Below are 14,607 nucleotides of genomic sequence, written 5' to 3'. Positions count from 1 at the left end.
CACAATTTTTCTTCCATGTATTAATTTTAACAGCAAACCTCTGTTTGTTTGCCAAAAAATAAAAGGGTTTAATTTTAAATTTATTACGAAAATAAATGTTTAATGTCTTCATTTGATTATTAGAAGAAGAAAAAAAAGATTGTAGGGCCCTATTGTTCCGTATGTTGAAATTGAGAGTATTGGACTTTTTTTTTTTTTTTTTTTCTTCACTGAAATAAATGTTTTCGTTATTACACAGAAAGTATGCTAAAGTAAGGAAAAAAAGTACCTTTGGCTACAGGCACCCCCACTCCCCCAAAGCTGTAAACCTAGGGGAAACACTGAATATTATTAATTTTTAAAATTAATACATCGAGTTAAACTATGGAAAAGGAGAAAACTGCCTTGTCATCTAGTTAAAATAAATTTTTAATATTTTATTTTGTTTGTTTTTATTTTTACTGTTTTTATTTCTAAATTCAATAAAAGTTCTAGTAACTTTTTTGTTATTTGTCATTTGTTTATATATATTATTCATTTTCATTTCAGTTTTGCCTTTTCAACTGACTGAAATAAATACGTTTTTAAATATTTTATTTTGTTTATGTTTTTATTTCTAAATTTAAAAACTTTTTGTTATTTGTCTTTTTTTTATAATACTAATTTATATTTCAGTTTTAGTTTTATAATGCACCGAGTTAAACAAATTTTTTTGCCTTGTCATCTAGCCGAAATAAAAGGGTTTTTAAATATTTTATTTTGTTTCTGTTTTTTTTTTTATTTTTACATTAATTAAAGTTTTAGTAAGTTTTGTCATTTTTATTTTATATTTTTAAATGTATTATTCATTTTTATTTCAGTTTTGCCGTGGTGTTTTTAAATAATTTATTTTGTTTCTGTTTTTATTTTTTATGTTTTTATTTTTTCTAAATTTAATTCAAGTTGTAGTAACTTTTTGTTATTTGTCATTTTTTATATATATTATTTCATTTTTTATTTCAGTTTTGCCTTGTCAACTAACTGACATAAATGAGTTTAAATATTTTATTTTGTTTCTGTTTTATTTCTAAATGTACTTAGTTGTAATAACTTTTTTGTTATTTGTCATTTTTATTTTTATTGTTTTTTTTATATATATTATTAATTTTTATTTGAGTTTTGCCTTGTTATCTAGCTTAAATAAAAGGGTTGTTAATTTTTTTTGTTTCTCTTTTTATTTTTACTGTTTTTATTTCTAGGTTTAATTAAAGTTTTAGTAACTTTTTGTTATTTTGTCTTTTTTATTATTATTTGTTTTTTATATATTATTAATTTTTTATTTCAGTTTTGCCTTGTCATCTAGCTGAAATAAAAGGGTTTTTAAATATTGTATTTTGTTTCTCTTTTTATTTTTACTGTTTTTATAGGTTTAATGAAAGTTTTAGTAACTTTTTGTTATTTGTCTTTTTTTATATATTATATATTTTTATTTCAGTTTTGCCTTGTCATCTATCTGAAATAAAGTTTTTTTCTTTAATATTTAAAATATTTAATTTTGTTTTAGTAAACTATAACAACCTTGTGTAAATTGAAAACATGTGTTCACACTCTTCACACTTTCCTTCAGCTAGTGTCATGCCTCACATCAGATGACATCTATTCTGTAAGACTTTTCATGCTTATCAGAAGTTACATAATTCAACTTAGTAAAAAGTAAAGAGGTCATTCAGTTTTCCAAGTCTTTGTGTGTCTACACAAACCCTGAAATCAGCAACAAAGATTTCCAGAAGCACTTTGCCATACAGAATCTGAACTTCAGTTGTACTGAACATACTTTACTTGAGGGCACTTGAGGATTCTTAGTGAACGAATCAAAAAACAATTTAACTAACATATTCAAGTTCATGAAAACAATAAAGACAAGAAAGCCCACAACCAAACACATCTCAATACACAATCTACGAATACAAACAGGCACAAATGCAGGGACCCACATCTCCACCAAGGACAAGCAATCTGATCTAGGATTTCAGACACTTATCTTGAGGCCTAAAACTCCCAGATGAATCCCTAATCACTCCTACTAAAACATTTAGCTGTGTACACGCAGAAGTCACCTGAAAATATTAGTTTAACAGTCCACCTGCGTAAAAATCCAGCTTTTAGGCTTCTTACCTGCAGTGGCGAGAGCCAGTAAAGGCAGCAGGCAGCAGACGGGGAGGAAAAGCCTCATTTTGACTGCCAGGACTGTCCCGGTCCCTTCTCAGGCTATATATACCCCCAGAGAGAGGGCGAGAGGGCACACGGAGGGCCTGGGGGTGGGGCGGCACTCATGGACACCGGAGCATTTGCACAAGCGTCAGCACTGGGACCAGCTGCCTTCTCCAATCAGATGGCCTTTAACCTTTGCCTATTTGTAACCGTTTCTGGGTAACCGGGTTTGATAATCTGTGGAGGAAGATTCGAGGTGTTCACTCAAGGAAGCAAATTTGGTTACTTAAAGGTTGTATCAGCGATTTCTAGCCTGAAACATAAAGTGTCAAATTCAGCTAACCTTTCATCACGATCCGCTCGCTGCCTGCCCCATAAATTGTCTGTGAAAAAAACGCGTCTCTCTGGTCAGCCTAGGGTCCGAGATATGCCAAAAAAACAATCGGCACTACCAACCTTTCCACAGATAAACAAACAGTGTTCCAACCAATCAGCGTCAGGGGTTTGGTGCTGTGGACTTTCGCTCCGCCTCCCTCACATCCCAGCACCAGTAGGAAAGTCCACAACACCAAACCCCTGACGCTGATTGGTTGGAACACTGTTTGTTTATGTGTGGAAAGGTTGGTAGTGCCGATTGTTTTTTTGGCATATCTCGGACCCTAGGCTGACCAGAGAGACGCGGTTTTTTCACAGACAATTTATGGGGCAGGCAGCGAGCGGATCGTGATGAAAGGTCAGCTGAAATTGACACTTTATGTTTTAGGCTAGAAATCGCTGATACAACCTTTAAAGTATAAATAAAAGCACTTTGTTGAAGTGAATTTTTATTTTAGTGTCTCACGCGACCACCAGATGGCGTGGTTTTATTGACTTGATCAAAAAAAGGTAGCCTACTAGTGTTTTTAACTTGGTAATGCAATGTGCTTTGAGACATGGCTATAACATTGTATTCTTGTGGTTTATGGATTATACAATAATCATTCAATCTCACTAGACTACTTTTTGTTAGTCTAATTTGCACAGAAACGACTAAACAAACATATTTGGCGGTCGAAACACAAGCCCAGCTGAACATTAATTCATTTACCCCCGGTTTCACAGACAAGGCTTAAACCTAGTCCTAGACTAAAATGTAAATCTGAGCTGTTTCAACTGAAACAAAATTGCACTGATTGATCTTAAAATATATCAGTGCCTTTGTTTTGTCTCAAGATGCACACCAGTAATGTTTTTTTTTTTCTAAGCATGGTTATAAAAATTACTTAAATGTCCTAATTGAACTATGGCCTAATCCTGGTTTAGTCTAAACCCTGTCTGTGAAACCGGGCCTTTAAGTATAAAACAAGCACTTTGTTGAGGTGAATTTTAATTTTAGTGTCTCACGCGACCAGCAGATAGCGCGCTTTTATTGACTGGATAAAAAAAAGTGCTAAAACTACTAGTTTTACCGTGTTTTTAACTTGGTAATGCAATGTAATTTAAGACATGGCTATAACATTGTATTCTTGTGGTTTATGGATTATACAATAATCATTTAATCCCACTAGGCTACTTTTTGCTAGTCTAATTTACACAGAAACGACTAAACAAACATTTGGCGGTCGAAACACAAGCCCAGCTGAACAGTCTAAACTCTGTCAAATAAATGTCTTTAAAGTAAACAAAACGAGTGTGTTTTCTGTCTTTTTTCCCTTAAAAGTGAGTTGAGTTAAGGACACGACAAGACACCTCAACCGAAGACCGTTTTCAGAAGCAGTTCACGCCGTGAGAACGACGTCGTCACGTACGTCTCCATGGGGGCGGAGTCACACAGCAGGGCGGGATGGAGGGAGAATAATACAGTAATCTGCCAGAGAGAAAGAGAGAGAGAGAGAGCACATCTGGAGGAAAATAAAGAATCATCATTTCATGTCCTCCACCCTCTGTCTTATTCTCCTCCCTCTCCCCCGTCTCTTTTTTTCTGACTGAGGAAGGAGCCGGGAGACAGTAGACAGGCGTCGTAAGCAAACGATGCTCCTTTGAAATGTATTTATTTTAGAACGATTTATCGCAACTTGACACAATTCTGTATTTCCTGACAATTTATATTAATAGCAACAGTTTGCGTTTTTTCAGTCTAAGTATAGCCTATCGTGTAGTACGTGAGTTGGAAATGCTCAACTGGATCCAGGAGTGTTTTTGATGAAGACATCTGACGTTTTAATCGTTTCAAGCGTTTCAAGTTGTCGCAGCGGGTCACGTATTTCGGAATCAGACGGAGCGTCTTTATTGAGGTAAAACCGTCGGGCATGTCGTCGCGGGCAAACGCAATCTGTATCTGTATCAGCACACGTCTAGAAAAAGAGGATGTGCGAGCGTGCGCGTGTGTGTTATTTTGCGCAAGTTTTATCCAGACAGTCTGACCCAGTTTCTTAAATGTTGAAAGATATCGAATACCACTCAAGGCGGAATAGGTTTGGTATAAACAGACTCCGCCATAAACAGAGACCATCTGGTGTTATATAACTTGTGACAGTCATGTCAGGGCAGCTACAGGTGTGAACGGAGGACACCTGAGAGGGTGGGTGGGAGGTTAGGCTATTTGTGTTTCAAATGCTGTAATTATGTCATTTTACAAGGCTCTTTTAGAATGCTTGATGGTGATTGGTCAGTCATGACATTCCGCGGTCAAATATTTTTTGTGCAATGTGCCTGTTTTTATTTGACATTGTCTCACAAGACCTTGTTATGCTGGTTTGCGTTTATTGTATAGTCTGCAGCTCTTTTGGATATAATAAAATATTTAATGTTTGTTTATTTTTTATGCAGGAAATTGGGTGAAAAGCTAGTAGGCTAATTTACTGTGAGCAGTTAAATATCACAAAATTAACCCCTTCAGCATGATATAAGACCTTAATGTGTTAAGTCCTGATTTTTATGTCTTCCTGTGTTATTGTGATATCTTGTTGTAGCTAATCAGAAACGCCTTTTCGTAACAATTTCAGTTAAACTAGTTGGCTAAATTGTTAGATTGCTAACTTAACCCCTTCAGCATGATACAAGACCCCTTATGTTTCCTCTCCTGATTAGGTGTATTTGATTTTTAATATCAGGGTTAACTAAGATCCCATCTTGCGTTATTGTGATATTTTGTTGTAGCTAATCAGAAAAGCCTTTCGTAACCATTTAACCTTAAACTAGTAGGCTAAATTGTTAGATTGCTAACTTAACCCCTTCAGCATGATACAAGACCCCTTATGTTTCCTCTCCTGATTAGGTGTATTTGATTTTTAATATCAGGGTTAACTAAGATCCCATCTTGCGTTATTGTGATATTTTGTTGTAGCTAATCAGAAAAGCCTTTCGTAACCATTTAACCTTAAACTAGTAGGCTAAATTGTTAGATTGCTAACTTAACCCCTTCAGCATGATACAAGACCCCTTATGTTCCCTGTCCTGATTGGGTGTATTTTATTTTTAATGTCAGGGCCAACTAATATCCCATCCTGCATAATTGGGATTACTTGTCATAGCTAATCAGAAAAGCTTTTCGAAACCATTTAAAGTTAAACTAGTAAGTTAAATTTTTAGCTAGCTGACTTAACCCCTTCAACATGATAGAAGACCCTTATGTTTTGTGTCCTGATGGGGTGTATTTTATTTTTTATGTCAGGGCCCACTAAGATCCCATCCTGCATTATTGTGATATTTTGTCTTGGCTAATCAGAAAAGGTTTTTGTAACCATTTAACGCTAAACTAGTAGGCTAAATTGTTAGCTTGCTAACTTAACCCCGTCAACATGATAGAAGACCCTTATGCTTTGTGTCCTGATGGGGTTTATTTTATTTTTTTATGTCAGGGCCCACTAAGATCCTATCCTGCGTTATAGTTATTACTTGTTATAGCTAATAAAAAAAAGCTTTTCATAACCATTTAATGTTAAACTAGTAGGTAAAATTCTTAGCTAGCTAACTTAACCCTTTCAGTATGATACAAGACCTTTATGTTTCGCGTCCTGATGGGGTTTATTTCATCTTTATGTCAGGGCAAACTAAGATCCCATTTTGCGTTATTGTGATATCTTGTTGTAGCTAATCAGAGAAAGTTTTCGTAACCATTTAATGTTAAACTAGTAGGATAAATTGTTAGCTTGCTAACTTAACCCCTTCACCATGATAGAAGACCCTTATGTTTCATGTCCTAATGGGGTTTATTTTTTATGTCAGGCCTAACTAAGGTCCAGGGCAAACTAAGATCAAACTAAGTAGCTAATCAGAAAAGGTTTTTATAACCATTTACCATTAAACTAGTAGGCTAAGTTATTAGCCTGCTAACTTAACCCCTTCAGCATGATATAAGACCCTTATGTTTTATGTCCTGACAGACATTAATGTAATTTGTCAGGGCCAACTAAGAATCTAATCAGAAATGCTTTTTGCAACCATTTAACGTTAAACTAGTAGGTAAAATTGTTAGCTTGCTAACTTAACCCCTTCAGCATGTTACAAGACCCTTATGTTTCGTGTCCTGATAATGTTTATTTGATTTTTATGTCGGTGCAAACTAAGATCCTATCCTGTGTTATTGTGATATCTTGTCGTAGCTAATCAGAATGGCTTTTCATAAACATTTAACGCTAAACTAGTAGGCTAAATTGTTAGCTTGCTAAATTAACCCCTTCAGCATGATAGAAGACCCTTACGTTTAATTTCCGGATGGGGTTTACTAAGGCTAAGGCCCAGGGCAAACCAAGATCCCATCCTGCGTCATTGTGATATCTTGTCATAGCTAATCAGAAGAGCTTTTTGTAACAATTTCATGGTAAACTAGTAGGATAAATTGTTAACTTGCTAACTTAACCCCTTCAGCATGATATAAGACCCTTGTGTTTCATGTTCTGATGGAGTTTCTTACATTTTAATGTCAGGGCCAACTAAGATCCCATCCTGCATTATTGTGATTTTTTTTTTTGTAGTAAAACCATGGTTAATTTTTCGCAAGGGTATTATGCTAAATTGTTAGTTTGCTAACTTAACCCTTTCAGCATGATCAAGACCCTTACGTTTCATGCCTTGATGGGATATATTTCATTTTTATGTAGAAGCAAGCTAAGATCCCATCCTGCGTTATTGTGAAAATTTGTTGTGGCTAATCAGAAAAGCTTTATGTAACTATTTAATGCTAAACTATTAGACGAAATTGTTAGCTTGCTAAATCAATCCTTTCCACATGATACAAAACCCTTATGTTTCATGTACGGATGGGGTTTATTTAATTTTTATGTCAGGGCCAACTAAGATCCCCTCCTGTGTTACTTTGATATCTTGGCGTAGCTAATCAAAATAAACGTTTTGTGTCCTGATATGTTGGGGCCAACTCAGATCTTATCCTTCGTTATTGTAATATCTTGTCATAGCTAATCAGAAAAGCTTTTTGTAACCATTTAATGTTAAACCAGTAGGCTACATTTTAGCATGCTAACTTAACCCTTTCAGCATGATACAAGACCCTTATGTTTCGTGTCTTGATGGGGTTTATTTTATTTTTGTGTATGTAAACTTTTGACTTCAACTGTATGTTACCAAAGAAAATCCTACGTTATTACTTGTAATAGCTAATCAGAAAAGCTTTTTGTAACCATTTAATGTTAAAGTAGTAAGCTAAATTATAAGCTTATGTTTCATGTGCTCATTGTGCTGATGGGGTTTATTTTATTTTCAATGTCAGGCCAACTAAGATCCCATTCTGCTTTATTACTTGTTGTAGCTAATTAGAAAAGCTTTCTGTAACCATTTAACGCTACTTAACCCTTTTAGCATAATACAAGACCCTAATGTTAAGTGCACAGATGGGGTTTATTTCATTTTTAATGTCAGGGCCAACTAAGATCCCATCCTGTGTTACTGTGATATCTTGTCATAGCTAATCAAAAAAGCTTATTGTAACCATTTAACGCTTCTTAACTCTTTCAGCATGATGCAAGACCCTAATGTTTCATGTCCTGATGGGGTTTATTTTTATGTTGGGGCAACAACCCATCCTGCGTTATTGTGATATCTTGCTGTAGCTAATCAGAAAAGATTTTCGTAAACATCTAACATTAATCTGGTAGGCTAAATAGTTAATTTGCTACATTAACCCCTTCAGCATGATACAAGACCCTGTATGTTTTGTGTCCTGATGTTTTTTTTTATGTCAGGGCCAACTAAGATCCCATCCTGTGTTACTGTGATATCTTGTCGTAGCTAATCAAAAAAGCTTTTCGTAACCATTTATCACTTCTTAACCCTTTCAGTATGATGCAAGACCCTAATGTTTCATGTCCTGATGGGGTTTATTTTTATGTTGGGGAAAGATCTCATCCCACGTTATTGTGATATCTTGCTGTAGCTAATCAGAAAAGCTTTTCGTAAACATTAAACTAGTAGGCTAAATTGTTAATTTGCTAAATTAACCCCTTTAGCATGATACAAGACTCTTATGCTTCATGTCCAAATGGGGATTATTTAATTTTTAATGTCAGGGCCAACTAAGATCCTATCCTGTGTTACTGTGATATCTTGTCGTAGCTAGTCAAAAACGTTTTTCGTAACCATTTAACACTTCTTAACCCTTTCAGTCTGATGCAAGACCCTAATGTTTCATGTCCTGATGGGGTTTATTTTTATGTTGGGGTAAGATCCCATTTTGCATTATTGTGATATCTTGCTGCAGCTAATCAGAAAAGCTTTTTGTAAATTGTTAATTTGCTAAATTAACCCCTTCAGCATGATACAAGACCCCTTATGTTTTGTGTCCTGATGTTTTTTTTTTAATGTCAGGACCAACTAAGATCCATTTAACGCTTCTTAACCCTTTCAGCATGGCACAAGACCCTAATATTGTCCTAATGGGGTTTATTTTATTTTGAATGTCAGACCAAACTAAGATCTCATCCTGTGTTATTATAGGCTAATTTGTTAGATTGCTAACTTAACCCCTTCAGTATGATACAAGACTGCTTGTTTTATGTCTTGTTTTAACGTCATACTGTTTTAAGGTCCTAAATGAAGTCTAATTTGTACAAGCCATGTGTATTGGCTTTTATATATAAACATTTTTATTCACAGACTATTTTGTGTGCCATCTACCTTCACTAAGGTTCATTATTGCTCACATATATTCAGATGTACGCAAATAAACAAGAATGGAGGCTACCAAATGTGCATTCAAAATCGCTTATTGAAAAACCCATACTGATGACTGCTAATCCGAACATGTGGGCGTCTGCCGTGTCCAGCTCAGTGTCTATGGTGGTTATGGCAGTACTTTGGGAGGTTCTGGGTGCTACGCCAAGCCCAGTCCTGATGCAACAAACTGCAACATTAACAGAGGGTCTGAGGAATGGAATGAGAGACAGATTGTGGATGAATGTGCGGCTGAGGGAGTATGCGTATGAATGTTTCAGCGGGTCGTGAGACATTGTTTGCTGCGACTGCTGAGGGATGTGTCCATCATACATCAGTTTTGACTTATAATGTGGTCTCCGCTTTTGCGTTGGGGTTCGTCGGGTTCGCCGGAAAGAATGGGTGAAGAAAGACAGAAAGGAGAGATGAAACCACACATTCTTTTCTTGTGAAACACCAACCACCAATGGCTGCTTCTGGAATTCTTCATGTCCATCAGTTCCTTATTTAACTCTACCTATACGGGCATAAACACACGGTATTGAGCAATATATCTTTTCATTTCCAAAAGAAACAGAGAATTCCTGAGCTCCCGCCCTCCTTTTTCTCTTCATCAACCCTTACGTCTCATTCTATTTTCTCAATCTCTCCCCTCTTTGGCTTGAGTTTGAGGTTGGACAGAGTTCCTGGAGGCCTTTACGAATCATGAGCAATCCAAGGGGAGGAGGAAAGGCATGGAAAAAGAGAGCGAGAGAGAAGAGAGAAATATGAGAGCGCGAGAAGGGAGAAAATGATGCCTGAAGAATTTTGAATTGCACTTAATCCACACCGTCCATTTAATTCTCAGCCGCGACCGTTCTCCCAGACTTCCTCTGCGCTCCACGTCGCTGGAGAAACTGCGCACGATTGCTGCGTTGGGCCCGCAGCTGGTTCTTGTTATTGTTTATGAGCTTGGCTCTCTCTTTGCATTTCTAATGTACACTTAAAAGCGCAGTGGAAACAAATTGGGTGAATCTGCTGTGGCCAGAGGAATGTGTGTGTGTGTGTGTGTGTGTGTGTGTGTGTGTGTGTGTGTGTGTGTGTGTGTGTGTGTGTGTCTGGATGACAGACTATACGGAGAGAGAGAGGGAGAAGGAGAGAAGAAGGAATGGGAATTTTAGAGGAGGGGAGGCTGTGTTGACCTTGTCCTGTTGCCAGACGCAGGGGGTGGAAAGTGGAGGAGAGAGAGAGGGAGCGATGTGGCGCTCGTTGCCTTCTGTAGGATGTTGTTGTTTCTTCCTCATCAGTGATTCATTATTTAGCGGTGTTTTGTTCTCCACCCTCATCCTGTTATGGATGAATGGCAGAGAGTGTTTTCAAGGGGGTCCTCCGAAAATTTGAAATGGAAAATTTGACAAAAAATAAATAAAATACATATGTATACAGTTGAAATCAAGGTATACTCCTTGCAGAATCTGCAAAATGTTAATTACTTTACTAAAATAAGAGAGATCATACAAATGCATGTTATTACTTACTTAGTAATGACCTGAATAAGATGTTCCCATAAAAGATGTGTACATATAGTCCACAATAAAAAATAATTTGTAAAAATGAGCATGTTCAAAGGTTTACATACACTTGATTCTTAATACTGTGTTGATGCCTGAATAATCCACAGCTGTGTTTTTTTTTTTTTAGTTGTTCATGAGTCCCTTGTTTGTCCTGAACAGTTAAACTGCCCGCTGTTCTTCAAAGTAAACCTTCAGGTCCCACATATTCTTTGGTTTTTTAGCATTTTTGTGTATTTGAACCTTTTCCAACAATGACTGTATGATTTTCAGATCCATCTTTCCACACTGAGGACAACTGAGGGACTCATATGCAACTATTACAGAAGGCACAAACGCTCACTGATGCTCCAGAAGGAAAAAACGATGCATTAAGAGCAGGGGGGTGAAAACTTTTGAACAGAATGAAGATGTGTACATTTTTCCTTATTTTGCCTGAATATCCTATTTTTTTATTTTTATTTTTTCATTTAGTACTGCCCTTCAAAAGCTACAGAAGATACTTACATGTTCCCAAGAAGACAAAATAAGTTAAATTGACCCTGATCTTCAAACTTCAAAAGTTTTCACCCCCGGCTCTCAATGCATTGATTTTCCTTCTGAAGCATCAGTGAGCGTTTGAACCTTCTGTAATAGTTGCATATGAGTCTCTCAGTTGTCCTCAGTGTGAAAAGATGGATCTCAAAATCACAAAAATGCTGAAAAACCAAAGAATATGTGGGACCTGAAGGATTTTTTTCTGAAGAACAGCAGGCAGTTTAACTGTTGAGGACAAACAAGGGATTCATGAACAACTATTACTAAAAAAACAGCTGTGGATTATTCAGGTAACAAGACAGTGCTAAGAATCAAGTGCATGAAAACTTTTGAACAGGGTCATTTTTATAAATTCAACTATTATTTTCTCCTGCGGACTATATGTAAATGTGTTTTATGTGAAATATCTTATTCAGGTCAGTTCTAAATAAAAAACAACATGCATTTTGTGTGATCCCTCTTATTTTGTAGATTCTGCATGGTATATGTAAACTTTTGACTTCAACTGTGTATATATATATATATATATATATATAAATTATTACTACTAATATATAAGTCATATATATCATATTTGAGGATCCATGCAATTAAAAAGTGAAAAGAAAAACTCCTAGTAAGACACACTAGCACTCTATCCTTTCTTTTTTTTTTCCTGGATCTTTCTCATGCTAGACACTGAGATTGCAGGCTAAATAATGGGATTGCATCACTGACTTTGGGAAGGAGGGAGTGAAAAAGTGAAATAGGAAAGGAATGATCACCCACAGCTTGTCGGTGTGAGTCAACAAAAGGAGAGAAAGGGCCAGAAATACAGACACTTGCAGATGTGGAGGAATGAGAAACAGAACAGAGAACGAGTGACCTTGCATGTGTCTGTGTGGAGAATATAATCATAAAAGTCAACTTTTAAAAGACATTTCTTATGAAGTCTGTCTCTTTTTCTCAGTGCCCTCACAAAACACCACCTCGCTGTCACTGTGGTTGAACACATTATAAAGCAGCTACTCAAAATCCATTTAAAACCTGTTTATGTTTCAAATGTGTGCAATGTTTGTGGTGTTTGTACAGTATGTCTCAGTGTTAGTGTGTATAAAAAGCCCAGAAAGTAAGGGTGGAGCTCGAGGAAGAAGTTAGATTGAAAACAAACCCCCATGCCAGAGACTGAGAGAGAGGGAGGGAGGGAGGGAGAGATGGAGACCAGGGGAAGTGTTCAGCACTCAAACCTTTTGCAATACTGTGTAATATCACAGAGAGAGGGAACAAGAGGAATGAGGAAAAGAAAGCATGCAGGAGTTGATGAAAAGCCAGAGGTGTTTGCAGGGAGATCAACCTATCAACAGCGGGAATGTTCTTTCCAAGAATTAAAAAAAAAAAACATATCTTTGGGTCATGATGAATGTGGGGGTGTGTTAAAGGTGCTGTACTTCCTCATTCTTGTGTAAGTGAAGAAAATAATTATACGGTTAGATGAATGTTTATGTAATGCAGATCACTGCGAGAGAGGATGTTCAGTGGAGTCCAAAAAGGTCTTTTAAAAGGCACTTTTTCACTTCTAGATAAAGGCGTAGTTCACTCAAAATGGAAAGTTGTGTCATTAATTACTCACCTTCATGTCGTTCCAAACCCATAAGATCTTCAGACCACAAATTCAGATATTTTTCATGAAATCCGAAAGCTTTCTGACTTGTGAATGTGTGGCGGATACTTTTGCGAAAGAGAAGAAACTGTTAAATAAAGATGTTATTTTTGTTCTTTGCACACAAAAAGTATTCTTGTAGCTTTATAACATTACGGTTGAGCCACTGATGTCACATGGACTATTTTAACAATGTCCTTACTAGCTTTCTGGGCCTTGAACATGTCAGTTGTGTTGCTGTCTATGCAGGGTCAGAAAGCTCTCGGATTTCATCAAAAATATCTTAATTTTTGTTTCGTCGGAAAGGTCTTATGAGTTTGGAATGGCATGAGGGTGAGTAATTTATGACATAACATGAAAATAATCAGTGCTGGGGAAAGTTACTTTTAAAAGTATTGCATTACTATATTGTGTTACTCCATATAAAGTAACCCGTTACTTACTTTTTCTGTAAAGTAATTTTATGGAAAGTACTTTTTATTACTTTAATGGAGAGTAATTCGGTTACTTACTTTTATGGAAAGTAATCAATCTGATCTCATGACAAAAACGTACCTGTTGGAACTTTCTCACGAGATGCAACATACATACCAATAAGAACATATCACTGCAGTTTCCAACAGAAATGTCCACTGAGTGACGCTAAACAGTGTTCCTCTACTGTTTATTTCTGTTAGAAACTGCAGTGATATATACTTATTGATATGTATTTCGTGTCCTGCGAAAAAGTTCCCACAGGTATGTTTTTGTCATGAGATCCGGGAGTAAATAATACATTGTTACTTTTAGTTATACAGTCAAGCCCGAAATTATTCATACCCCTGGCAAATTCTGACTTAAAGTTTATTTAACCAGCAAGCTTTTTTGTTTTTTTTTGACCGGAAATGGCACAGGCTTCTCCCAAAATTATTCATACCCTTTGCAAACTGTCAAAGTCTATGGGAAAATCCAAAGTTCTATACCATTCCAAATAGTCCAAGCTGTTCTAAAGCATCCTAATTACCCTGATTCATTGGGAACAGCTGTTTTAATCAACTCAACAGGTGAAAAACAGAAGCTCTCTGCTGTTGGTTTGTGGACAGTCATGGCTAAGACAAAGGAGCTCACTGAGGACCTGCGGCTGCGCATTGTGGCTGCTCACAAGTCAGGAAAGGGCTATAAGACCATATCTAAATGTTTTGAAGTTCCAGTGGCTACAGTGCAAAGTATTATTAAAAAATACAAGACGTTCTGCACTGTGAAAAATCTCAGAGGATGTGGTCGGAAGTCAAAAGTAACACCTGTGCTGGCCAAGAGGATAGTGAGAGAGGTAAAAAAGAATCCAAGGATCAGCACCAAGGCCATCCTGATGAATCTGGGCTCAGACAGTCCAACAAACACTGCACACCGCTGGGTCACGGACGCAGACCAAGGAGGACACGACTTCTCCAGATAAGGCCCACAAAAGCCCGCTTGGCCTTTGCAAACAAAAATTTTATTGTTTGGCCACAATGACGTAGCCTTTATTTGGCGTAAAAAAGGAGAAGCCTTCTTGAATAAGTTTGGACATGCCACTTTTTGTTCAAA

At 36.6% G+C, this 14,607-nt stretch overlaps 2 protein-coding genes across 3 annotated transcripts in view; one reads left to right on the top strand and one right to left on the bottom strand.

Moving 5' to 3' along the window:
• Positions 1–2,270, bottom strand: part of LOC141339093 (sarcalumenin-like) — an 18,565-nt gene extending 16,295 nt beyond the window's left edge. For both annotated transcript variants that reach the window (XM_073844725.1, XM_073844724.1), the window contains exon 1: positions 2,134–2,270. In XM_073844725.1, the coding sequence (XP_073700826.1) occupies positions 2,134–2,191 (58 nt within the window). In that variant the 5' untranslated portion in view covers positions 2,192–2,270. The remainder of the gene's footprint in view (positions 1–2,133) is intronic.
• A 1,768-nt stretch (positions 2,271–4,038) lies between these two features.
• glis2a (GLIS family zinc finger 2a) overlaps positions 4,039–14,607 on the top strand; it is a 28,357-nt gene continuing 17,788 nt past the window's right edge. Inside the window, exon 1 of the mRNA XM_073844108.1 lies at positions 4,039–4,442. The gene's annotated coding sequence lies outside the window, so the exon portion shown is untranslated. The remainder of the gene's footprint in view (positions 4,443–14,607) is intronic.

The sequence above is a fragment of the Garra rufa genome, chromosome 7 (assembly GCF_049309525.1).
Source record: "Garra rufa chromosome 7, GarRuf1.0, whole genome shotgun sequence".
In the NCBI taxonomy this organism is placed as follows: Eukaryota; Metazoa; Chordata; class Actinopteri; order Cypriniformes; family Cyprinidae; genus Garra; species Garra rufa.
This window is presented reverse-complemented; position numbering and strand designations above follow the sequence as displayed.